The 27,050-nt window shown below is 43.0% G+C and overlaps 1 protein-coding gene and 2 long non-coding RNA genes across 3 annotated transcripts in view; 1 reads left to right on the forward strand and 2 right to left on the reverse strand.

Annotated features, from left to right (window-relative positions):
- Window positions 1-8,186, reverse strand: part of CDYL2 (chromodomain Y like 2) — a 164,871-nt gene extending 156,685 nt beyond the window's left edge. Inside the window, exon 1 of the mRNA XM_042918468.1 lies at window positions 7,973-8,186. Coding sequence (XP_042774402.1) covers window positions 7,973-7,996 — 24 coding nt within the window. The 5' untranslated portion in view covers window positions 7,997-8,186. The remainder of the gene's footprint in view (window positions 1-7,972) is intronic.
- Window positions 8,187-8,623: 437 nt separating this feature from the next.
- LOC122208744 lies at window positions 8,624-9,591 on the forward strand. The gene is made up of 2 exons (XR_006197349.1): window positions 8,624-8,660; window positions 9,031-9,591. It is a non-coding gene; the product is annotated as an uncharacterized LOC122208744 (long non-coding RNA).
- A 1,410-nt stretch (window positions 9,592-11,001) lies between these two features.
- On the reverse strand, window positions 11,002-26,767 carry LOC122209003. Its single transcript, XR_006197398.1, has 4 exons — window positions 26,517-26,767; window positions 20,193-20,379; window positions 16,145-16,255; window positions 11,002-11,251 (listed from the first exon to the last, which is right to left on the reverse strand). It is a non-coding gene; the product is annotated as an uncharacterized LOC122209003 (long non-coding RNA).
- Between the last annotated feature and the right edge of the window lie 283 nt (window positions 26,768-27,050).

The following is a 27,050-nucleotide window of genomic DNA, read 5'->3' on the forward strand; positions in this document are numbered from 1 at the left end:
AATTAAAAAGTCAGGGCAGAATGGCCTGGTACTCTCAATAAACCCCAGTATCACCTTTGGTACAATACAAAGAGATAGTTATTATCACATACTGATTCTGACACCATGTCCAGAATATTCACCAACCACCGCCATTTGAACCTCGAGCGGTATTTCATTGAGTGGGTGCGTTGTGTTGTAAAAGCATATTTGCCTGTATAATTTTATGTGAGGAGATATAAACAGGCCTGAATTTTTAAGAATGCTGCACACCTAAAATGTTGCTAAAGCAGTGCATTTACCAGAAGTTCAAACATATGCCCAGAGATGGCAGGAAAAGCTATATTCTGAGGTCTACTCACCAAAGAAAAGAGTTGACCTGGCTGTTCCTTTTAATGTACTGAACAGCCCAATGTGTTAAAAGCGTGGTGTATAACCATATGTGGGTGTTAGGCCTTTAGCTATCACATTCTGAACAACAGTTTAAAAGACATTTGTGGCTGCAGTTCCAGCACCTGGCATTGTTCTAGGCACACAGTAGACATATAATAAATGTTTGATCGATGGACTATTTAGAAAATGACTGTTTTTAAATAAAATTCAAATCCAGAGCTTGTAGAAGCTCCATGGCTTGTCAGTAAGGCCCACGACGATGCCATTTTTAAAACACTGGACTAGAAGACAAGGAAATGAAAACCAGAGAGGAAAATTCCCTGACGAAGAAAATGAGAATAGGGTGGTGGCCCCTTGGTTGGGGAATTCCTGGCATGGCCGTGTGTGCCCACCACGCTCAAGAATGAGCCCCGTGTGCCAGAATGCCAAGGCCTGGCCGGGCTCCTGAAGCCCTTCACACATGCAGACGAAACGAGATGACGACACCCCCTAATAAGTGAGGTTTATTTGAAGAGGTGGCAGACTCAATCGGACGGAGAGACTTCAAACACAGAAGAGATGCCATTGTACGGTAGAGGCCACCAAGGCCTAGGGGACACCGCTAACAGCACACTGTTATCAAATGGTAGCCTGTGGACCAGAAACCTGACTGTACCGATCAGGATTCAGTCAAGGAAGCAGAACCACTAGGATATACACCTTAAAAGATTTATTGCAAGGAACTGGCTTATGTGGTTGGTGGGGGGGTGGGGGTGGGGGTAGGGGGCTGGCTAGGCAAGTCCAAAGTCCATAGGGCAGGTCATTAGGAAGGGCAAGCTGAAACTCCTCCCAGCTGAAGCGGTTATCCACAGGTGGAATTTCTTCTTGGAGTAAGCCCCAGTTCTCAAGGCCTTTCAGTTGACTGAATCAGGCCCACCCAGATTATCCAGAATAATCTCCCTTAAATGCAACTGATTGTGGACTTTAATCACATCTACAAAATAGCCTCCCACCAAGACCTACATTAGCGTTTGACAGAATGACTAGGGACTGGAGCCAGCTAAGTTAACACATAAAACTCCATCATGTCCATTTACCAATAACACCATAGTGATCTGTCCACCATACCTCTCCTCTCGGAAAAATGCTGGTATGAAAAATCCTTAATGAAGAACTTCACTTACCTCCTTGTACTCAACTTAGCGAGATCTTTTTGTTGACCAACCCCTTTAGAAAGGTTCTGTATGACTACATTATAGGTGTTCTACTCTTTTCTCCAGCTAAATTACTGAAGATGTCAGACCCAACTGTCGTAGGTCAGCAGGAGAGGGCTTTGTAGGGTTTATGGAAAATCCCTTCTTTTACAAATGTAAGTCCAATACCCACTATCTACATGACAACTGTCATCCAAATCATCCAAAGTAGCAGAGCCTTGTGCAGAACCAGGGGAATGGAGATGGCTGACCCAGTCTCTAACATCACCCCCAGATATCACATTCATTCTGTCTACATTATCATGCCCAAGATTCTTCAAAGTGTTGCCCGCAGAAGACGTCCCTGCATCCACATTCTCACATCCCCTTGCTCACCATCATACTGCAATCAGGTCCTCCCTCACCCACCACCAACACACTCTATGGAATAGATGCACCCTAAGGAACCAATGACTCCCTGGTTGTTAACTCCAAAGGCCACTGTAGGCCTTTTATCTTGAAATGCAATTTCCCAATGCCTTCCGTAACAGCAAAGCCTCCCACCTCTCTTGCTAGTCCTTGTAAATTTGGTGTCACTTCTCTCTCTTCTTCTATCCTTTAAATGTCCATTTTCTCCAATATTCCATCACGGGGCCCTCCTCAGGTTTACACGTTGTCTTTTGGCTCTAATTATGATCTATACACTAATGATTCCCAAACTCCCAGAACAGGTGCCCCTTCTGAGCTTTAGGCTCACATGACCATGGCAGTGGACATCTATACATGGATGTTCCACAAACACTCTGAACTCACTGTCCTTTCCACAGATTCACTACTTTCAATTAATGCTTCTTCCCAGGCTCTCTATCTCCGTGACTGGTTCCACTATCCACCTAAGAGACCAAAATGAAAACCAAAGAGTTATCCCTCAACTCCTGCCTTTCCCTCAATTTGAAGGGATGAGGGGTGGGTACCATTCATTTCCTAACTTCTACTCCTCCGTAGCCACCACATCTTTTAAGAAGCCTTCTGTGCTCCCACAGAACCCCATCTTCCCCCGTATTAACGCTTTCCCCATTGCCCTGTAAACTGCCCATTTTCTTAACTATATCTCCACGAGACCACAGACTTCTGGAAAACACAATCTCACCATTTCCCTAGTGCGTGCCATATATTTGGTGTTCTATGAATGTAAAAAGAACAAATGAAAGACTGTGCTACGAATTCAGCCACATCTATACCTGTCTTCACCATCCAAGAGATGAGGAAAGACCTATAACTTTGGACTCTAAATGTGTGTCTCTAATACGTCAGATCTTTGAAAACTACCATGCCTGAACCATTCCTTAGCAAGGAGCTATCTAAACTCCTTTCAAGGACAGTTTAATCCCCTGAAGAGATGATCTTATGCAATGAAGAATGACTTGACATAGAAGTCTACCTGAAAATAAGCTGGTATCTTCCCACAGACGACAATTTGAAATAACTTTCAAAAGATGGGAGAATCACACTTCCATTCAATATTCACCAGGTGAATCGATTCAACTGAACCGATAAATTTTCTTTGCAGAGATCTGTCCCTTCTAACACTGGTACAGAGATTCGAGAAGTTGTATCACTGATCATCTATTCTGCTGTTACGCATTTGACAGGAATTGCCTCAGGTATGATTGGTGAATAGGGAAACGATGTCAGTATAACAAGTAAGTTGTGTTGACTCTTGTGTTCTTTTTCCTAGCTTGTTAATATTCTGAAGCAATCATAGGAAAGCCCTGTCACAGAGAAAAAGAAAGACTGAATGATGTATGAAGATCATAGAACAAAGCTGGAAATGCATTCCAGTGCCTTCCTTTAATATGAGTGGTAGCAGACTGTGGCTTTAAGAACCACTATGATTTCCACTATGTTAACCTGCCAGGAGAAGCTAGAAGTTACAGATGAAGAAGCTATGAAAACGTTTCTCCCAATAGAGATGAATGACGAGTGCTATGCTCTGGGGAGGATTTAATTTTGATGAAAATGGTGTCTTTTAGAAGCAAATGCCCTCGGCGACCTACAGAGAGAAGGGAGGTACAAACCCAGTCTGAATGCTGTGAAGGATAGACTGACCTGTTGAGGGCAAACACCAGCCAGGTGGAGATTTAACCAAGCTGTATTTTTATTAGTCACTTCTGGTTTTGTTTCCGGTTACAAAGTTCCATAAGTTCTCAGCAGTCTGCCTCAATCCTGTTTTCCCAATAAGCCCGTATCTTCCCATATTTTTAGTGTGTGATTTTGCAGAACACGAGGGCAGAAATGCCCATGGTCATCACTCTTGCAGAGTTGATTTTTAACAGAAGTAAATTTCTTTCAACAAAACTAAAATTAACCTATTATTATTATTATTTATCCTATTTGGAATGAAATGCAGTATTTACACGCACACAAACATACACATAATCACACACACATATGTATTAGATATGGATGGGTGCATGCATGCCTATCAACACCCCCACCCAAAAACAAGACATAGGGCACATTTCCTGCTTTTAGGATAGAACCTTGGGATGCATACATAAACTGAATGTTGACAAACCCAAAAGGAACTATCACTGTCAAGTTCATCTTGGCCACAACTGACTTTGTCTACGGATAGACAGCATTCTCTTTGAACAATTTTGCCCAAGAAGTAGAGAGAGACCGCCTCCACAACTGTCAGCTAATCACAAGGGAGGGGGTGTAAAACACCACCCAACAGCCACATGGAAAGCCACATGGTTGAAGCTTAGATGCGATCAATCCTTCTAATGAATAACAGACTGGCTCTCGGGAAAGAGACTCAGCCACACTTCCTTCCAGGGAGAACTAAGAGCTACCCATACACATGGTGTTGCCACCACTGAGAGATCACAAGCTGGGGAAGAAAAGAGAACAGAAGGTAACACTCAATATGAGGATAAGAAAGGTCAGCCAAGGTACTTTATCCACGCTTAATTCGGTCTTCTGTTCACTGACTCTGTCAACAAGTATTTGAATGTGCAAGGAGCTAGCGACACAGAGAGGGACAAGACAAGAGAACCAGGTTCCTAATTCCCTATGTCTTCCTGATACCCAAACATTTAGCGAATAGATTAACTAAATTTCTGGGGTTGCAAACTCTAATGCCTGCTGGAGCCAGGTAAGTAATATACGAGTGAAGCAGAATGGGTACGCGGTACCAGGGAGCATTGGGCCAATGATAAACTAGAGATCACATGTACCATCTAAAGGTACTCAAATCCATTTTTCTTATCTACTGTGGAGGCAAAAAAAAAAAAAAAAAACCACAAAAACACAAAACAAAACAAAAAAAATAGATAGCCCAAACCTGTTCACAGACTGCCACTTTATGACCGTCATATTTAGCAGAATGTAGACCTAAGCATCAGGATTAGCATTTCATTTTGTAGCCAGATACCTGACTCTAAGAAGATCAACCAACGTTTAAGATCACCTTTCTATAGGCGATGGCTACAATACACCTTCTGGTGAGATGAGAAGTCTTCTACAGGGGAAACAAAGTGGAACCATCTGTCAAGGTTCAAAATTTTGGAAAGTGAGCTTGACTCTGTATTTCCTCATTATGAAGAGTGCCATTACATACATTTTTTCATTTTCTGTACCTATTCCGTAAAAAAAAAAAAATTCTATCTGAGGACGGTTTACTCTTTAAATTATCTGAAGCACCAAAGAGAATATGAAGAATCTCTAGAATCCAAATCACATCTTCACTACAAAAGGTCAAGGATAATGTCAGTAGACACACAGGTACAGTGCATCAATTACAAATATAATAGTTCTCAGCCCACTCAAGATGCGGTTTCTTAGAGGTTACAAGAAGCCATTTTATATATACTTGAATATAATAGTCAATTAATGTAATACCATAAATGAGAATAAGATCAGTTTTCTTCTTTTTTTTCTCTCAAGGTCAATCAACGTACTACGTATTCCAAGATCTGTCCTCAAATCAACATCCTATTTTTCACACACACAATAATGTACAGTTAGAAATATATACGCTAGAAATGTACAGCTCCCAGCACTTAATTGTTTTTCAAGCTAAATTTGGACAACAAATTAAATTCTTCAGTATAGGTTATATAACACAGACACAGACTACGAAAATGTTGACACTGGTTATACCCTTGTAATGCAATTTAGCCCTTTTAGTAACGATGATGCCAATAATCAGCTATGGGAAAACTATTTTACATCTAGTACAATTACCTACTGTCACCGAGGTAATGATTATTATTGTCCTGTTCTCCAGTAAGAACTCTTGAGGTGCTAACACAGTTCCAAGGCCAGTGTGAAAACTCCCCTTAACCGACTATGATTACCAGCGTTAAGGAGGATAGTTTCAAGTGAACATTAAACAAGAAATTATCCCCAGAAGGTTCATAAGTTCCAAACTTTAAATGGAGAAATACTGACAGCTCATCATACATCCTCTTAACACCTTCAGGATGCACTCAGGCAATGGGAGCATCTCTAGGTTGACTCAGTATCAATGGACAGAAAAATCCATACTCCTCAGGAGTCGAGTTTTGCCCCTGAACAGTATCGACTCTTGACCAATATCCTAACAGTGCTGCTGATACTCAGGAAAGTCCAATCAGACCTCCCATTCTGCTGTGCTTCAACTTTTGGTTTCAGAAATTGCTCCGCCATCTTGAAACAGACCAAAGTGCTTGCACCACGCACTGGCCTTGATCTGCCAAAGTTCTTCACCAGGTTTCTACCCAACTTCACCTTCCTTATCAGCAAAAGGATGAGGAAGGCAATAGGGCTAAGAAGAGGTCAATTTGCAGAGGTTCTTTCAAAGACCTCCAAGGACACCCATCTGTCCCATCGGAGCTCACTGGCTGGTGGTCCATGACTGGGCCTCACCAAGTCCACAATCTTCCAAAGACCCTGGTCACACAGGACGCCAAGAGCTAATTTGCCTGTTCTCCATTCTTCTCCCACCGCAGCCAGCAAATCTGCCCTCTGAAAAGCTTCAGCCGCCCAGAGGGCCCAGGGGAAAAGCTCATGGTAGGTGAATCACCCCTACAGTCTCTCGTGGGTGAATCACTTCTGCAGTTTCTTACCCACTAGGTTAATTTCACCCTTTTGGAGTGCTCGTCTCGATTTAGTCAGGAGCCCTGAGAAGCAGGGCTAGGGTTCACAGATTCGTGTGCAGGTAGCATAGGTCCAGGCTGAGCGGTGACGCTGGTTTCTTGGAGGATCACTAGGCCTTCTGGTTGAAGACGTCTGGCCTCTTAACTTCCTTATTCTGACACCCATCTTGGTTGGGGCCAACACCGTTTTGAACGCATTCTCCCCGGGGTGTGGGGCTCATTTCTCCTTCTGTCCACTCGTCGGGAACCCAAAAGCTGGAACAGCTGTGTCCAGGGCCAGCTACAACCCAGCTCCCGGAGGCCACGGCTATTCCTCCGTTGTTTCACAGATGCCAGACTAACGTCTTCCTTGACCACTTTTGAGACGCTTTCAAAGTCTCCCAGGATGGCCACTACCTGTGTGGACCTGGGTGGACCCGGAGGCAGGTATCCACTGAGGGTGACGCAGAGTGTCGAGAGCACGGCTCACATCCCACGTCCTCCAGCAACATGTTACCACCCACCTCTGACTTCCATGTTCTCTTCCCTTCCACACAGGGCCCTCTGCAGCGCCCCCTCTCGCCCCCGGCGTGCACGACACCCGCAAGGACCGCCCCCACGCCCCGGCCTGGAGGGCTTCCCAGCCCGTGGCGGGGGCAGCAGGTGGGGGGAGGGGGGAGACGGCCTGGTGGCCCCGGGGAGCGGTTTGGCGGGTGTCCCCCGTACCCCCACCCGGCCGCCCCCACCCCCACGCAGTCTCCCCCCAGCCCCCCGGACCCCGCCTGGCCGCGGCCGGGCTCCGCTCCCACGCCCGCCCCCCTCCTCTCCCGCGCCCCCGGCCCAGCCCGGGCCGCGCACCCCCCGCCCCGCACCCTCGCCGGCCGCCGCGCGGCCCCCGGCATTCCCGGCACGTCCGGCGCCGACTTTTACCTGTACTTTCTGCACTCGAGGCGGCTCGTCGGGCGAGAAACACCTCCCCGGGACCGCTACCTCCCCCGCCCCGGCTCCGCCCGGCTTCCTCCTTCCCCTCCAAGGCCGCAAAGTAGATGGAGTAAGAGAGTGTGTGTGCGAGAGAAAGAGAAAGAGGGAGCGGGCGCGGGCGCCGCGGGAGGGCGGGCGGGCGGCGGGCGGGAGGCGCGCCCGGCCCCCGCCGCCCTCCGGCCGCCGCCGCCGCCGCCGCCGCCGCGGGCTCGGCAACTCCGGCTCGCGCCCGGCCCCGGCCCCGGCCCGGTCCCCGCCGCCCGCCGCCCGCCGCCGCCCGCCGCCCCGCGGGCCGGGGCCGGCCGCGCCCCCGCGTCCCCGTACCTCGTAAAGGTCCCCAGAAGCCATGCCAGGCTGCGGAACTTGGCTCGCCGGGTGTGCGCGTCTGCTCGCTCGCGCCCTCCGTGCGTGTGCGCGAGGGGGCCAGTGTGCGCGTGTGTGTGCGCGCGTGTGTGTGTGAGTGTGTGTGTGGTGTGTTGAGTAAACTGTGTTTTTGCAGAATGACAGGCTTGGGGGCTGCCTATGCGCAGAATCAGAGCGGGCGGCGGCGGGGCTGGCGTAACCGGCAGCGGCGGCGGCGGCGGCGGCGGCGGCACGAGCGCGGGCAGCAGCGACGGCCGCGCAGCGCGCCCGGGAGGCACCGACGCGGCCCGAGCGCCGCGGCCCCCGCGACCCGGCGACCCGGCGGCGGTGGCTGCAGCGGGCAACGGCTCGCCCCGGCGCCGCCTGCAGGAAGCCGCCCCGCGCCCGCCGCCGGCCCGGACGCTGCTGCCACTGGGCGAGTCCCCGCCCCCCGGGAGCCCGGCCCGGCCCCCGGGGAGGGGGGGGGGCGGGGGCGGCTGCCCGGCCGCGCCCCGGGGGACCGGTCCCGGAGTCCGGGAGCGCCAGGGCCCGCCCCGCCGCCCCGGGCCGGCTCCGGAGGCGGCGGCGGGGCTCCCCCCGGGGGTGACCGGCCAGGTGCCCGCCGGGCGCACCCGGCCCCGGGGCCGCGAAGGGGCGGCCGGGGAGGCAGGTAGAGAGCAGCGGTGGCCGGTCGCAGGGAAGGGGCCCCAGCTGGGCTCAGCCGACCGGGGGCCTCACCTCTTACCCCACCCCCCCCCCCCCACCTACCACCCCCCAACCCAGGGAGGGAGTGGGCGCCACCCCGGGAGACCTGGCCCCTCTGGGGCTCTGCAGCCCCTCCCCGGCTACATAGCCCCTCCCTCCAGTCTGGTTTGTAAGACGTGGAGGCCCCAGGGAGGAGGGACGACATGGCCCATGCAGAGGCGCCAAGACAGCACCCCATAAACCCTGGAAAGTCTTTAGAGCCAGGCGTGGCCTCCCTTCAACAGCCGCCTCCCCCCATTCATTCACTCATCCACTACTCAACAAACATTTTCCAGTCTACCCAACTACACGGGTGTCCGTAGACAGGCTCAACCGGGACCCTGCCCTCAAGGGACTTTGAATCCAAGAGGAGAAACTAGCCTCACAGACGTGAGGAGGATTCAGTCGTGCCACACAGAGGAGTTCCTACTATGTGCCAGGCTCCAGCTCGAGGTATTGAAGAAGCTCCCTGAAGTCCAAACTCCTTAATCAAGTCGTCTCTTCCTACCAAGATCCTGGATAAATGGTCTCCCTTCTGTTTAAAGACTTCTCTCTATAAGAGATACGTTAACTCAGAACCTGGGAAGACAGGCGGTTCTGAACTCGGAAGAAAGGTCTTCCACATCCCAGCCCCCAAAATGCCCAGTTGGTTACTTTCCCCAGATGAGAAATGGACGTAATTCACATCCTTCCTCCTTCATTTCCTCTGTATGAGACTTTGGACATGTCGCTATACTCATCTCTAAATGGGAAATGGTGATAAACACCTAAAGTGATGTCAGAATTAAATAGGGGATCTATGTGTATAAGAAATGGCATATAGCAGCAGAACTCAATAAAGGTTATTCGTGTCTGAATCTGGACCCTGAACTGCCCTTGTGGAAAGATGGTGAAGGAGAATGTGTGACAAAGAGAAAAGGTTTAATCTAGAAGCTGTCAGACTTTTAAAGGACATCAAATTTTTCATTTCAAAAAAAATTTCTTAGAATCTGAACCACAAAGTTTTCACGTCTGGCTCATTCTAGGATACGTGAGTTTGCATATGCTGTTCCCTCTGCCTAGAACGTCCTTCCACATGGAATCCATCTGGAAAACTCTTCCTCTTCCTGCAGGGGCTTGTTTATCTTTGTATCACAAGCATCTATCACTATTCCTGGCAGAGAGTGAGCACACAATGCATGTTTGTCAGGCTATGCCAATACAACAGATTTTATACCAATTTCTAGTTAAAATCCCATATTAAAACAGTGGGGGAGGGGGGGAGAAGGGTGAGTGTGTGGAAATAACAAAGTGTATTTGGTTTAAAAACTGTAGAAATAGTTATAGCAATTCTCTCCCCTTTTCATACTATTTTCCCAATGGTTATGGTTTTAAATAACAATAATAAATAGCTCTCAATCTGTAGGTCACAAAACAAATTTTAATGATCCTTAATTTGTACTTGGGAATGAACGTGCCACCATAGCATGAGGATGTAATTTGGAAGTAGAAGACAAGAAAGAAACTGGGTTTGGAAATAATCTGCTCAGCCAAATTTGAATATATAATCAGTAGTTTTATAAAAACACCAAAAACTTGACTTGTGCTGGCCAAATGCTCCCTGGGAATGTGAGCACACTTTGAAAAACCCTTGTCTAGACAGCAATTGTTACAGAGTTCACAGAAGAGGATATTCACTGTGGATTGGCATGCTCAGGGGATAGCTGATGAAAGAGGTAGAATTGAAATGCATCTTGAAGACTCATAGGAAAGGAAGGACAGTGTTTTAATTTGGGAAAGAGGTACGAGTAGGTGGTAGGCAGTGCCACAATGGGAGGGGTGCTAGAAAACTAGAAGATTGATCCGTGGAGGTCATAGGACATTGGATAGCAAATGCAGGTCAGTCATGGAGAGTCTTGGATGCCAAGCTAAGAGGTCTGCAATTTAGCAAGTCAGCAGTGGAAAACTGGTGAAGACTTGCAAATCCATCAAAAACATGTGGCAATCAAAAGGGTGCTTTAGAAGACAAATTCTGGAAGAAATATGAGAAATGGACTGCAGAGGTTGAGGTTAGAGGCAGGGAGACCGATTGCCGTCGTCCACGGTGGTGGCAATAGAAATGAAGAAAACTGGACTTGCAAGGAAGAACCTCACCAGCCACCAACTTTCATTATGGTTATTCCACTTACTTCCATAAAGCATTTGATCCAAATCAACGGGACTTGATGACTAACAGGATGTGTGTGTACGTGTGTGTATGTGTTGGGAGTTGGGGGAGGGGTCAGCAACTAAGGAAAGAAAGGATACAGAGATGACTAAGGTTTTAAACTGAGTGAGCGACCCATCCGTCATAACATTGTTCTATTTTGAGCTTGCCTCCAGACCATTGCTGGCCTCCAGAAAAGCCAGATGCTTCCTGAAGGATGAAGGGAAGGTTCCTCATCTTCTGTGGGAAGGTTGACCCAACCAATGGAAAGTTCTGCTCCAGGTTCTTCAGATGACATGGACCCATTGTTGCTCATGGAGAAGGGAAGATACCTACAATATTCCAAAAACTGGGATAAGCTCTTCGTGCTACTCATAACTCAGGGACAAGTGATAAAACTCAACTCAAACTGATTTAAAACAAACAATTTATTGACTCACACAGATAACAAAAGGATAGAATTGCTCTTGGGGTTGGCTGGATTCAAGATCTCACAGGATATAACATAACATAACATAACATAACATAACATAACATAACACATAAAATTCCTAGGCAAAGGCTCTGCTTGGCTGATTGTAGATCATATGCTCTTGTTTTGACCCAATTACTGTAGTCAGTCACTGAAAGTACTCTGTGATTGGCCAGCTTAACTCACACACCCACCTACGGGGCAAGAAGAATACAATGATTGGCAGCTTTACCGGAATTACATGATTGGAAGTGGGGATGAGCAGAAGCCCAAAGGAATAGGAGAAAGCATAGTGGGAAGATAGACATCCACTATCTGGAGGAACAAACCTGGGGCAGAATGAGGACGTAGAAGCAAGGTCAGTGGCTGCCTAGAACATGACCTTGCGATGGAGCAAGACCAGCCAGTTTAATAGCCAAGGACAGATTGTTTTCACTGCCCTGACAGCGGATTACAATGTGACAATGACATGAGACATGAATCTTGACTGCCTGTATAGTATGGTGGTTTAACATGTAGACCATAGAGTCAGAAGGCCTGGGTTTGAATTCTTGCATCACCACTACTGGCTAGATGCTAGGAGGTTCTTGACTTAACCATTCTGTCTTTCCATTTCCAAATGTATTTGTTATTTTTTGCTGCACAATCAACTACCCCCAAAACCTAGTGGCTTAAAACAAAAGGTTTTTCTTATCTCACAGTGTCTGTGTGTTGGAGATTCAGGAGCAGCTTCAGAAATCACTAATTTCTGACTTATAGTCTCTTCTGGGGTTCCAGTCAAAATGTTGGCTAGGACTGCAGTTATTTGAAGGCTCGACTGAATCTGGAGGCTCTACTTCCAAGATGGTGCCCACACAAAGGAGCTTCAACTCCTAACCATGCAGATCTCGTCACAGCGTTGCTTGAGTACCCTCACACCATTTCATCTAGTCCCCAAAACCCAACAAAATAGAGCAAAACTGCCAAAGCTTCAGGTCTTTCTAGAACAGAGCCCCTAATTAAGCTGATGTGTTGCTCCACGCTAACCTTGTTTGATGCAGAGGCGATCTGTAGCACGTCAGACTGTACGACTACGGATGTCGGGTCCACACCACTCGTGTTAAAGATGAGAAAACTAAGACCTACATTGGGTGATCCCAGAGAAAGTACAAGGAGGAAGTCACAATGGCTTTGGGCATCTAATCTTAGAAGCTAAGCACTGGCACTTCCACCATATTTTATTTTATTCTTTAGAACAAAGCCACTATGCCTAGCCCCAACACAAGAGGAGGCAAACTGGCCCCCACCTTTTAAAGGGAGGGCTATCAAAGAATTTGTAGGCATATTTTTAAATCACCCCACCACACCTGTAAATTGAAGTGATAAATACCCCATAGAGCTGTTTTAAGAATTAGATAGGATAATCCATGCAAAGCACATACCACTACAATACAGGCTGAATGATGGTGTTTGTTATAATTACTGTTAAAACTACTAATACCTGGGGTGCCTGGATGGCTCAGTCAGTTAAGCATTCGACTCTTGATTTCAGATCAGGTCACCCAGCTTGGGATTCTCTCTCTCCATCTCTCTCTGCCCTTCCCCCCGCTCACACCTGCTTGCGCACACACACATTCTCACTCTCTGCTCTCCCTCTCAAAATAAATAAACATTTTAAAGAATAATAAATTACCTTTTAAAAAACCTACCAATGCCAGTTTCAAACTTGATATGTATCACTAATATCCTTGAATGTTCAAGATTCCTATAGAAAGTCATTAAATCAAAACCTTCAAAAGGAATATTTTTCTCAAGCCATACAGAAGCTCTTGTTACTAATTAAACTTTATTTTTAGCATTAATTGAAAAATATTTTACTTCAATACTAAGAATAATTGAAGTAAAGTCATACTTATCCAGTGCAACATGCTAGGTATGATTCCCACTGAACAATACAAATTACGCCTTGCCCTCACGATGTTTACAGTACAGTGAGGAAACAGACAAGAAAGCAAAATGCACATATAATATTATTTCAGGTATTGATATGACGTACGAAGAAAAATAAAGCTAAGTAAGATGACAGAGAGGAACTGAGATGGGTGCATACAGGGACCAGGAGGGGGAATTGGTTTAGATAAGGTAGTTAGGCAAGACCTCACTAAAGTGGTGACATTTGAGCTGAAACCTGAACAAAGTGAGAGAGAACACAAATCAAATCAGAGGGCAGAGAATGTCAGAGGGAGAAAATAGCAAAGACAAACCCCTGAGGCTGAAGAAGCTTGGTATGTTCGAGGTCCCGCAATTAAGCCAATATAGGTGAAGAGGAGGGAACTCAGGAAGAAGTAAGCCAGAGAGCTAACCAAGGTCCAGGTATATGTTGGGACTTGTAGGCAAAGAATTTGGATTCCACTCTAAGTGAAATGAGAGGTCAGTGAGGGGAGTGGACAAGAGAATGGCATGATAGGATTGGCTCCTGGGTAAACAATGGAATGGAGAGGGACAAGAGGGATGCTGGACAGCATTACAGAAGTCCAGATGTAAGATCCTAGTGTCATGGCTTAAGAAGTATGGCATCAAGATGGGGGGGGGGGGTGTGGAGTGGTTGGATTGAGGGAACACGGGGATATATGTATAGAAGTAAAAGAATCCTAAATTTTTGGTCTGAGAGGCTAGATGAATGGAGGTTCCATTTACTGAAATGGGGTAAATGGGGGGGTGCATTTTGTAGGTGGTATAAATCATGGGAGAGGGGAAATCAACGGTTTATTCCTAGGACATGTTAATTTTGAGATGTGAATTAGGTATGCAAATGAAGATGAAGGAATATTCAGCATGTAAGTCAGAAACTCAGACTGGACATGTGGTAGGAGTGGTCAGCATACCAATGGCAAGCAAAGGGACAAATTATGGTCACTGACGGACTGGGCGAAGACCCAAAAGAGAAGAGGGCCTAAAGCCATTTAGCATTAAAGACCAGGAAGAAGAAGGTGAGGAGCCAGCAAAGAAGTCTGAGAATGAGGGGACTGAAACAGGAAGGAAGCAAGAGAGTGCTGTGTCCCAAATCCAAGTGAGAGACAGAGGGCTGATCATTAAATGTCAGTGAGAGTTTGGGTGAAAAGAGCACTGACCATACGACTTGGCAACATGGAAATCTCAGGTGACCCTGATGGGACGAGGTTTAGTGGAGCAGTAAAGTTGAAGTGTAAATTAAAGCGAGTTGGAGGGAATTTGGGCAGAAAGGAGGTGCAGATGGTGAGCACAGGTGACTCATTCAAGGCCCTTTGCTATAAAGAGCAGAGAAGTGGGTCAGTAGATGGAGGGGAACACTACATGTGGGAAGGGTTTTTAATATAGACAATATGACAGCACGTCTGAGCAATGATAGGAATGACGCACTAAACAGGAGGAAATGGTCATGCAACAGGAAGAAGAGAGCAATGCTGGAACAGAGTCTTTGAAAAGGCCAATGGGGAAGAGATGCAGAAGGCCAAAGTGGAGGGGTTGGAAGCGGGAGTCCCTCTGTAGTGGGTTGAATAGTGTCCCCTAAAATTCATGTCCACCCGGAAACCTAGAATGTGACCTTGCTTGTAGATGTAGTTAGCTCAGATGAGATCATATAACATTCAGCTTGTCCCTAATCCAATAACTAGTGTCCTTATAAGACGAGAAAATAGAGACTGAAACACATCAAGAGAATGCCATGCGACGATGCGAACAGAGATTGAAGCAATGTGTGTATAGCCAAGGAATGCCAAGGATTGCAAACAACCACCAAGGTGGCCTTGCCAAGACCTTGATTTCAGGCTTCTAACCCCCAGAGCTGTGAGAGAATACATTTTTGTTGTTTTTAGCCACCAAGTTTCTAGTAAGCTATTCTGGTAGCCACGGGAAACTAATATACCATCCACCAAAAGAACAAGGAAGTCCAAGCACACGGATGTAGATGAAGCTGTTGGCAGGTTTGGAACCCATTTCTCTTATTTCTGTATTCTCCATGAGATAAGCCATGAAATCACCAGATGAAAGTGAAGGGAAAGGAAAGTATCAGATAGGGGAATGTGATTTGCCTGGAACAACATTGGTTTAGTCTGTTGTCTCCCAAATCTATTAATAGTATCCCCTTTCACTCCCAAAGGTACCCATATTTAGACAATAAATGTATGGTGTTTCTAGTATTTGATGTTTGAGGACAGATCTAAAACTATAAGAAGTCAGGGCACCTGGGTGCCTCAGTCAGTTAAGTGTCCAACTCTTGATTTCAGCTCAGGTCATGATGGGATGGAGCCTCCCCTCCCCCCCATCAGGCTCTGCTGAAAGAGTGGAGCCTGCTTGGGATTCTTTGTCTGCCTCTCTCTCTGTGCCTCCCCTGCTCACTTGCTCTCTCAAAAATAAACATTTAATAAAAATATGAGAAGTCGAGTCAGAGAGAAGAGTAGGATTGACTAGGAAAATAGAGTGGCATTGTGGGAAGGTACTGAAGACCCACTGGATATTTGTATTAATAAGTTAACCAACCAGTAAACATGGTGGTGGTTTATCCAGTCACATTAGTTGTTCAGGGCCAAGCTGGGTGTTGGGTTTAACCAAGGTTGGAATTAGCCAGGTGTGTTCAATGGAAGAAGAGAGGGGAAAGGGAGTGATAACAGGGGGGCTGCAACGGAGAGGATAAAGACCAAGGTGTTGGTCAATGGATTGGAATAAAAATTGATGGAGTTAGGACTCTGGAAATGGGGCAGTCAGTAAGGAAGGTTAACCACTCTTGAGCAACTACCTTGGGCTGCATGACCATCCTGTTTCCTTCACTTCTTTCTTGCTTCCTTACTCATGCTGTATGGACCTGCTGTTGTATCAGGAGGATGGCAACAGGATCAATTTTCAGAACCTTGAAGACATTAAGAAGAGAGGGTGAATCTGGGGTGAGAACTGAGCGGGGGATGGGGGGGAAGACCACAGTTACTGGGGCTGGGAGAGGGGCTGAGAAATGAGGGAAAGAGAGAGAGAGAGAAAAAAAAGACCTTCTGGAAAACCCAACCAAGATATTCTTTGACCTTAAAAGAAGGGAAAATGTGTTGAGCTATTCATGACGTCCAGTGATTTCTGATAAGAAAGTGAACCTGCCATTCCTTTTAGTCACTACAGGCAGAACTCAGTTAATATATGCATGTTGTATCATTTTATCATTTCCACAAGGTAAGAACCATTGGTCCCCTATCTTAATCGATGCAAGAAGAAAAGGCCATGACCCAAGGGACATGCTTTACAAGGGGCAGGTAGAGCTTCTGTGGCCTAAAGTAGCCCAGACTCCCTGTGGGCAATGTGTACTGGGGGAAAGATTTTTTGCAGAGACCATCGCAGGAGAAAGAAAACCCAAGTATTTGATCCGGAGTCTTAACTAAGAAATCTTAGGGTGGGAGATGAGTGGATTCTAGGAAGGAAACAATATCAAATTTTTAGGTGTGTGTGTGTGTCTGTGTGTGTGTGTGTGTGTGTGTGTGTGTGTGTGTGTGTGTGTGTTTTGTAAGGAGAAGGAATTTGGACTTGTTAAGCTGAAAAAATTTTAAAACACAGGAATTCACGCACATAAAAATAACACACAAGCTCGCACTCTGTTAGCTGCCAGAGCAATCAACTTATCTAGAATCATGTAACTTCTAGAAAACTCTCCAGTACCCTGTGAGAGATTGAGTGAAAAAGGCAAAAATATCTTAGTATTATTAAAAAAAAGTTTTGACCATATGGATTCCTGAAATGGTTTCAGTGGCCCCAAGGTTGACTGGACCACACATTGAGAATTATAGTTCTACAGAATCATGTAAAATCTATCTTTGTTATAGGTAAAAATGCATCTTTGAAGATTGTACAGAAATGTTTTCTTTTAACTAAATACATTTAAGCTGCATTGCTCTTACATCTTGGGAGGGGAGTGTGCATGTTCTCATTCATAAAGTTCCCTCAGAGGAGCCCAGAATAGAGGCCCAGAGCCCCCTGCACAGGACCTGAGTGGGCCCTTTGCCACCACAAGCCTCTGGAACACAAGGAAACCCAAGGAAACACAACCAAATGTACTGGTGAAGCCCTACAGGAAAATTTCTCCTCCCCTTCCTTCTCCTTCTCATTTTTCTCTTCTTTTTTTATTGTTTTATAATATGAAAATTCCAAATCTATGCAAAAGAAAAAGAACAATGTAGTGAACTGACATGTACCCATTACCCAGGTACAAAAACAACAGTCCAAGGCCATTCTGCTTCCATCTCTATCACCCCATTCCCTCACCCCTCAGGCTAGATTATTTTAAAGCAACTCTCAGACATCCTCTCATTTCTTCTGAAAATGTGTCCATATGTATCTCTAAATGTTCGAAATGTAACCACAATACCACCACCACACCTAAATTAACACTAATCCCTTCATATCAAATATTCAGTCAATGTGCAAATTTCCCCTGTTGTCCCATAAATACTTTTTGACAATTGGTTTGTATAAATCAGCATCCAAACGTCTACACATGCACGTGTTTGCTATGCCTCTTAAAATTTTGTTAAACTTTAGGTATCTCTTTCCTTTTTATTTTCCTTATAAGTTTGTTGTTGGTGCTGTTAGAGAAACTAGATCATTTGTCAGTAGTGTCACTTAGCATGTACTTCTTTCCCCAGTAGTTCCTACATGTGGGTAGCTAGATCTAATCTGGGTTTGTTTTGGGGGCAAGAGTGCTTCATAGCTGGTGTTGTGCACTTGCCATAAGGAATATGTCTGTTTATCTTCTGTGATTTTAGCTGCCACCGATGACTCTTGGCTAGATTCATTTCATTGGGGTTGCAAAATGGTGTTATCTATCATGTCTTCCTTATTTATCAATTGGATAATGCCATGAACTCTTTCCTGATCAACTCCTTGGTTGTCCTAAGATATTTTTGTACAGGAAAGGCTGGCTAAAAGCTTCATTCGTTCCTTTTATTTATCAGTCTTCCAAATCACGAGTTGGTTCTCCAAAGTCTCCAAAGAATCAGGATACATTTGTTTCAGTGTCTTTATGAACCCATGAATTTTAACATGTTTAGTATGTTTCACCCCAATGTTCCTCTTCTTATGGCTCGAATTGGTCCTATTTTGGCTGGGAGGAGCCTCTTCCAGTTGGTTCTTGAGACATTAAACACATCCTTGCTTTCTGGTTTGAGAAGATGCTCAGACATCTTAACCACTTCCTGCACCAGACCTGGAATCCACCATTTCACCAATGATCCCTTGTTCTTTTTACTGAGAAATGGCATTAGGTTACCATAAAGTGAACACCAACTTGTGCTTATAGATAGGTCATCATTTGGGGGCCTTTTCAATGGACAAAGTTAGAAATTTTTTGTAGGTCTTTTAGCCCTTAGCGTATATGCCACAAGGGATATCCAGTCACTTTACTTTGTTTCAAAAAATTTTTTTAATGTTTTTGTTTACTTTTGAGACAGAGAGAGACAGAGCATGAGCAGGAGAGGGGCAGAGACAGAATCTGAAGCAGGCTCCAGGCTCTGAGCTGTCAGCACAGAGCCCATCGCAGGGCTTGAACTCACAGACTGTGAGATCATGACCTGAGCTGAAGTCGGATACTTAACCGACTGAGCCACCCAGGTGCCCCACTTTACTTTGTTTTAGAGTCACTTGAAATAACTTCTTGGTTAAGTCACCAACTCACTACATGTTTACATTCATTTGTTTCTATGTTTCCTTTTTGATTTTGATTTTTAGGGACAATATTTGTATTTTTATTTAATTTTTTTAATTGTGCAAATATTTACATGGTTCCAGAGTTAAATCTACAAACAAGATATATTGAGGGAAGTCTAGCTCCTACCATGTTTTTCTCCACTCTGTTTCCTGCCTCCCCTTGTAGCTAACCATTTTATTTCATGGGTTATTATTGAATTTTTAATATAAACAAATCTGCACATACATTCATATATCGTCATTTCCTAGATAAATGCTGTATACTATGCACATTTTTCTCTACCTTGCTTTTCTCACTAAACATTATACCTTGGATATCTTCTTCAGCATTATTTGGAATTCTTCTTTTTACAGCTGCATAATGCTCCATGATGTGGTCGTGCAAGAGCTATTCATCCTGTCGATGAATTTTTGCAGCCTTTTGAAGTTACAAATAGCTTTATGCCTGATTAGCTTTACGCCTATGTCTTTTAAAATTCTGGCTAGGCTATAGGGGGATTTTAATTTTGTACTGAATAACCTGCCTCAGAAAGTTACTAATCATTACAATGTTGGGAGAGAAGGTGTCCAAAAACAAGCCCCATCACTACGGGCAGAACATTAGGTTCATTTCCATTTCTGAGAGGAGTGGCTGCTGCAACTGTCAATCATCACGGCAGAGACTCAATCTGGAGATGACAAAGAGTACTTTCAGTGGGGAGGGAACGTGAGGCTCCGTGAACGAGAAAGGCATCTTAGGAAGCCATTGAGAATGGAGGCAAATGAGCTGAACCACGACCAGAATTACCCAGACAAGGAAGTGGCCCTGGCAGTGTCAGCTGGGGACTCAGAGGAAGGAACTTGTCCGTGGTCTCAAGGATTAGCCCAATAACTGACTTCAATTTTCTCTGTGTTTAATTTATCTTCTTTCATTGCAAGGTCCTTACACAGGTTTTGTGAAATGTTACAGCAGTAACTTAGTTGGGCTATGGAAAATTCAGAGACAAGCCTGTGTCTGTGATCGGAATGTAGTGATAAAGCAGAAAGTGGCCATCCCTCCTATCTCCTGCCCCAAGGCTAGGAAAGTAGCAGCAACAGCAGCAGCACACGGGAATGCAATGGCTCACAATTTCAAGAGGTAGGGTGAAGGCTAATCCTGTAGAAATCCTGTGGCATGGAGAATGGGGCCATGGAAATAGATGATCCGGATTTGGGTCTATATCAACCTGTTGAATGGAGTCGGACTTCTTGATGAAGGAAGGTTGCAGAAAAGACACATAGATGCATGGAAACTCATTCCCAAGAGGTCTTTCCCTTTAAGTAGAAAAGGACATTGTGTGTTGGCTGAGGAAATATGAATGATATGACACTAAGTGATTAATAAAGACTACAAAAGGAGTCCAACATATCATTGTACTCATTGACCATACGTAAAATGTAAAATACTGATTTCTGGTATGTAAATAGACACATTTAAACGAAAATAATCACAATGAAATCACAATGAGTGATGAGATCATGGGTAATTTATGTCTTTGTATTTTCCTTGTTTTTAAAGTTTTCTACATTGAATATACTTTATTTTGAATAAATAATTTTGAATTACTTTGAATATTGAATATACATTACAATGTTACTTTGAAACAATAAAAAAAAGGGGGGGAGGGGTTCCTGGGTGGCTCAGTTGGTTAAATGTCACACTCTTCATTTCAGCTCAGGTCGTGATCTCACGGTCATGAGATCAAGCCCCACGTCAAGTTTAGCACTAGGCATGGAGCCTGCCTAAGATTACCTCTCTCCCTCTGCCCCTCCCCAGCTTGCATGTACATGCACACATGCGGTCTCTCTATATAAATAAATAAATTAATTAATTAATTAATTTAACTTAAAAAAATGGGCAAAATATTAATAGGCAATAGAGAAATGAACATATATAATGGGAAATTAACTTAGGAAAAAGAAACTATCCAAACACACTTGTAATACAAGAAATTCAATGTAAAAAACATACAGCAATTAATTTATTAACTGATTGATGATTTAAAAAAATTTTCCAATACCTAGTATTGCTAAGGATATAGAGAAAATGGCTCATATACGATGTTGACAGGACACTAAATTGTTGCTATCTTTTCTGGAAGAAAAATTTTCATTGTTTATCATTCTCCTTAAAATGGTCATACCCTAGGGCCCAGTAATTTAACTTCCACAAAAATTTCTAAATAAAAATCAGGTATGTGCATAATGACTTATGTTTAGGAGTATTTATTATCATTATTTATAACACCAAAAATTATTAAAATGTAAATATCCAAAAGGTTAATAATATTCTGTAGGTAATTAAACTCATGACCTTTAAGAATAGCTATGACATGGAAGAAAAGCTCAATATACATAGTTGAGTGGAAAAGAAAGATTGAAAAATGGTGTATCTAGGGGCACCAAGATAACTGAGACAGTTAAGTGACCGACTCTTGATTTTGGCTCAGGTCATGATCTCCTGGTTCATGGGAATGAGTCCCACATCGGACTTTGCGGTGAAAACACCATGGAACTGCTTGGGATTCTCTCTCTCTCCCTCTCTTTCTGCCCCTCTCTCACTCTCTTTCCCAAAAATAAATAAATAGGCATCTTTTTAAAATAGTGTATCTCGTGTAATTAGTTTTGCTCATAAAATTGTGTGTGTGTGAGTGTGTGTATGTGTGTGTGTAGTAAAATGTTAACAGTGATTGAATATAGTACATTTGGGCTTTCTTCCATAGACGTTGTTGAATTGTGTAAACGTTCTACAATAACCATGTAATGTGTATACACCTAAACAGGCATATTTATAAAACCAGGACATTGTTTTTTCAAATTGTGTTTTTACGTTTATTCATTTTTGAGACACAGAGCACAAGCAGGGGAGGGGCAGAGAGAGAGGGAGACCCAGAATCCAAAGCAGGCTCCAGGCTCTGAGCTATTAGCACAGAGCCGGATGCGGGGCTCAAACCCACAAACCACGAGATCATGACCTGAGCCGAAGTTGGACGCTCAACCGACTGAGCCACCCAGGCGCCCCAAAACCAAGACTTTTTTTTAAAAGAAAATGGTATTTTAAAAGTAAAACAATGTTCTGGAGTGGGAGTTTCGAGAACAGCAATGCGGGGAGGCTAGAATGATTCATATGGTGATGAGCTGAAGTTGGAGACATCAGAATCATGTTTAGCTTGACATAGATACAACTAGCTACATACAGATATTTACAGATGTGTGTATATACACAGATTAGTATACACACACATATCTCTTTGCTCTGTCAGCTGAGGGGGCCTAGGAGTAATGATACTTCAGTAGTATTGAGCACATCTAATGCCCAAATCTTGGTTTCAAATACCGTTCTCCAATAAAAGAACAGGGCTCTTTAGAAGAATGGTTGATTCTAGGACGAAGGTAGGAAATGCATAAAATGAGCCTGTAATATCTTATGCTACCAGTAAATAAGAAAGTGCTCAAAATTAATAAATAGGCCCATAATTATGAGGGCAAGTCAAAGAAGCCAACTGGAAAAGCTGCCAATGGCCAAAGCTGGACCAATTTGAGCAATGAAATAAATGAAGTCTCATTGGATTATATCCAAAGTATAAAATAAATATTCATGAATCAATGCTGATATAAATGAATTATTGAATGAATGAATGAATAAATAAATACATAAATAAATAGGTGAGCAGAGACAAATTTCCTTTGCAGAAGTATTCCAAATAATTTATGTAGATATGCCACATTCAAGAAGGTGAAGCATCACTCCCCACTCCTTAGCTGTGGGCTACACATAGTGAGTTCCTTCTAAAAGAGCACAATGTAGAAAGTGGGAGGGGACAGTAATTTTACAGTGGAGAAACCTGATAAACACAACTTCAGCCAAGTAATCAAAATGAAGGTCAACAGTGGTAAGTCATGCCAACAGTATGCAGTCTTGATATGATGTGATAAAAATGGTATGTTAGCCCTGTGACTTGTCAAAATCCCATGAACCCAGTCTAATCAAGAGAATAGCATCAGACAAATCCCAACTGAGGGGCATTCTACAAAATATCACACGAGTACTCCTCAAAAACTCATCATAAACAACAAAAGTCTGAAAAAATGTCACAGCCAAGAGGAGTCTAAGGAGGCTTGATGACTAAATGTAATGTGGTACCCTGGATGGGATCTTGGAATGGAAAAAAACTATATTAGGTACAAATTAAGGTAACATAAATAGAGTATGGTCTTTAGTTAATAATAATGTAACAGTGTTGGTCACTAATTATGATAAATGGACCATGCTAATGTAATGTGTTAATAATAGCAGAACCCAGGTGAGAAGTATATGGGAACTCTCTGTACTTCTTCAGAATTTTTCTGTAAATGTAAAACTATCCTAAGATATAGAGGAAGGTTTTTTTAAGCAACATTCTGTAACAAATAAAAGCATTTTTAGAAATTATCTCTGCGGGATAGGTACGAGGCCATGAAAGCCAAGGTTTTTTTCTGGAGGAAAATATTGTTGTATTAATTTCAATTAACACATAGCTAAAAATACACACTAAGAGGAGGAATATTTTTCTCTTCATTAAAAGAAGAGTGAAATATTACATTTTTCTGAACATATAGACGTCCGTAAGGCAGTGATTGCATTCTCCTTTATCACAAAATAGGAGGGAAGACAGTGAATTTATCTGAGGGAAACACCTACCTAAACAACAAGAAACATTTCAAGAGGAAGAATCTAGGGAAGAACGTGCCTCCAAAGATAAGCTATTCCAAAATTCAGAAGAAAAATTTAAAAACCTGGTTGGGATTCTCAAAAAAAGGGCAAAAGTAATAGGTTCCATAAGTAATGATCAGAGCATCATAGGAAAAGATTGAGATGAATGGGCAAAGGAAAGAGAGAAAAAGGGAGGTGAGTCATACAAAAGATTTCAAGGAAACTTACAATGTTGTCACAGAATGAGAATCAACATTACAGATAATAAAGGACAGTATGTGGTGTAGACAGCAAACTTAAGAATACCTCTCAGAATTTAAAATAAAAAGACAAAGGATTAAGATAAAAAGAGAAAGTAAGATAACCAAGGGAGAATCGAGAAAAAAGATGATGTTTAAAAACTGTAACTGTAAACATTTTTGAAAAATTAAAAAAAAAAAAAAGGCAGGGGCAGGGAGACTGGGTGGCTCAGTCCATTAAGCGTCTGACTTCAGCTCAGGTCATGATCTCGCAGACCGTGGGTTCAAACCCCGCATCGGGCTCTGTGCTGACCGCTCTGAGCATGGAGCCTGTTTCAGATTCTGTGTCTCTGTCTCTCTCTGCCCTACTCTCACTCACACTCTGTCTCTCTCTCTCTCTCAAAAGTAAACATTAAAAGAAAAAAAATTTGTTAAGGTGCAACTGAAGAAGAGGAAAAACAGAGCAGAAGGAAAACCTGGGGATATAATAGAAGAAAACAGTGGTGAGCTAAAGACTTCCCACTTTATAGAAATCTATAACGTTAACCATTTTATACAAAGAAAGTAGTCATTTACATGTAAAGGTAAAACAATAACATTCTCATATAAACAAGAATTCAAAAAACATACTTTGTTGAAAAAAGTTTCCCTAATTATATATTATACTCCAATCAAAATAAAAGCCTCAGGAATGGAACAACCATAAAGAGGCCAGCAATAAACGCTAAAATCATTCAAAATAGTTAAGTCTAAATAGCTGTTTTAAATCTAGTTGTAAAACTGAAAGTGAATGTAAAAGTCACAATGTAATAATATCTTGTACTCAAACCTGTGTAGAAAGGGGAAGTAAACTGTACTAAATACTTAGTCTCAAGTTGGAGCTGAAGGATTGGGAAGCCCAAAGACACTCCTTTGCTCCTGACTCTGCAATTAGAAAAAAGCAACCAGAGAATAAATTTGAAACACTAAAGATAACCACTACAAGAATTCACACTATCTCTTAGCCTCTAAAACACAGACAAATAGAAAAGCAAAGTCAATATAGTCCACAAAACATAAGTAAGATAGAAAATAAAGGAGATACCAAAGAAGTGTAAAAAACAAAAAGACAGGAGTTAAGGTCACAGTAATAATATTTATTATAATAATAAAAGTAAATGCGATAATTGCCTTTAAGAGTAACAAACACTTTTTAAAAATTTTAAGTTTTATTTATTTTTTTGAGAGAGAAAGACAGAGACAGAGACAGAGCGCGAGAGGGGGGAGGGGCAGAGAGAGAGGGACACACAGAATCCGAAGCAGGCTCCAGGCTCTGAGCTCTCATCACAGCTTGACAGGGCTTGAACCAGAGATCATGACCTGAGCCAAAGTCGGTCACTTAACTGACTGAACCACCCAGGCGCCCTGGTAGCAAACACTGTTAAATTCTCTTAAATTGGCCACACACACACACACACACACACACAAATACACACACACACACACACACACACACACACACATAACATATATACGTGTATATATACATACATGTATAGTATATGTATGGCAATATAATATGTTCAAAAAATAAGAGAACACAAGAAGACATGGTAAAATGAATACTGGAGGGAAAAGAAATCTAGGCAAGAAAACTAAATGGGACAAAGGGGGACACATTATAATAGTGATGGATATCATTCAAAATGAAGAATGGTGCAATAGTCAGCAAATACTTATCAATTCCCACAGCTTTTCAGAAATTAAAAAATACATATGAAACACTGAACGCTTGATACTCCTCAAATTTAAAATAACATATATAACTTTTTTGAGTTACTCTGTTCTGACAAAACTCCATTTAAATATATAAAGAAACAACTGTTAGACATACAAAGAAAAATTAACACAAATACTGTGATTTTGTGAAGCATCAGCACTAGAAGATAAATTGTTACTAGAAGATAAACAAAAAATAAAAACATAATCTAAATCATAAAATTAGTAAGTTTAATTTTTAAAGTGGGGTGAGGAGAAAGTACATTTTTCTGACAATTATAAAAGTGACAGATATAGAACATATAAACATAAAACTCAAAATTCAATACAATTACATGTTAGTGACAGACATTGCCTGAAGATAATTGATCTTGAGAATAATCCTTTTAAAGTAAATCCCTTTAAAAGGAAGTTCGAAATTTTCACAATGAGCATTGGAGAAAAGTTGGAGTGGAACATTATCTTGAAACATGAAACAAAAAAAATTGTCACGGTAAGTTTATTTTATTGCATATTTAATGAAATTAAAGAACAAAAATATTGATTTTGGCATATTTGTTCCAACAAAATTTGAGATCTCCTGAGGTAACATCCTTCGTGTTTGAATAATAAAAAGACTGGTTTTTCCTAAAAGAAAGATGAAGGCTTTTATCAGTCTCCCAAGGGTCCTTTCAATGCTTTTCTATTTGGACATCACTCCTCTGAAGCTATCATGTCATTACCTTGTAGAATTCCAACTTCTTTCTCTTATATTCTGCCACAGCCTTAGTTGTCAAAGGAATTTGGGTGATTCTAGCAGTTCTCCAACATCACCTTCAACCTTACAAAATTCTGCAGGTTTTCTTTTTAATCCAAGATAATGTGTGTGCTTTGTTTTGTCAGGAAAACATCCCCACAATCAGCTAGAGGTGACTGGACAAAGAGATCTGACCAGCTAAACAGGTAAAGCCCCTGATCTCACTAGTGAAGGGACCTTGAGGATGAGACCAATTTCATAAATGATTAATTCATCCACGAATATTTCATGTTATGACAATTTTGCTCCCCTCTATGACTTCATAACTGCAGGGAGTTAGATGCTGAACTCTCCCTTCGTGGAATGTAAAATAAACTCTGTCCTATATAATTATGTGTAAGAATATATCAAAATTGCGATGACAGCTTGTTTAGAAGTTAATCACAGCAAAAACAGGTGGTGTCAAAACTACAGAGTACAGGGAAGGTGTGTTTATCAGTGGTGGAATTTATGGAGTTAA

Source organism: Panthera leo, chromosome E2 (genome assembly GCF_018350215.1).
Source record: "Panthera leo isolate Ple1 chromosome E2, P.leo_Ple1_pat1.1, whole genome shotgun sequence".
NCBI classification, from domain to species: domain Eukaryota; kingdom Metazoa; phylum Chordata; class Mammalia; order Carnivora; family Felidae; genus Panthera; species Panthera leo.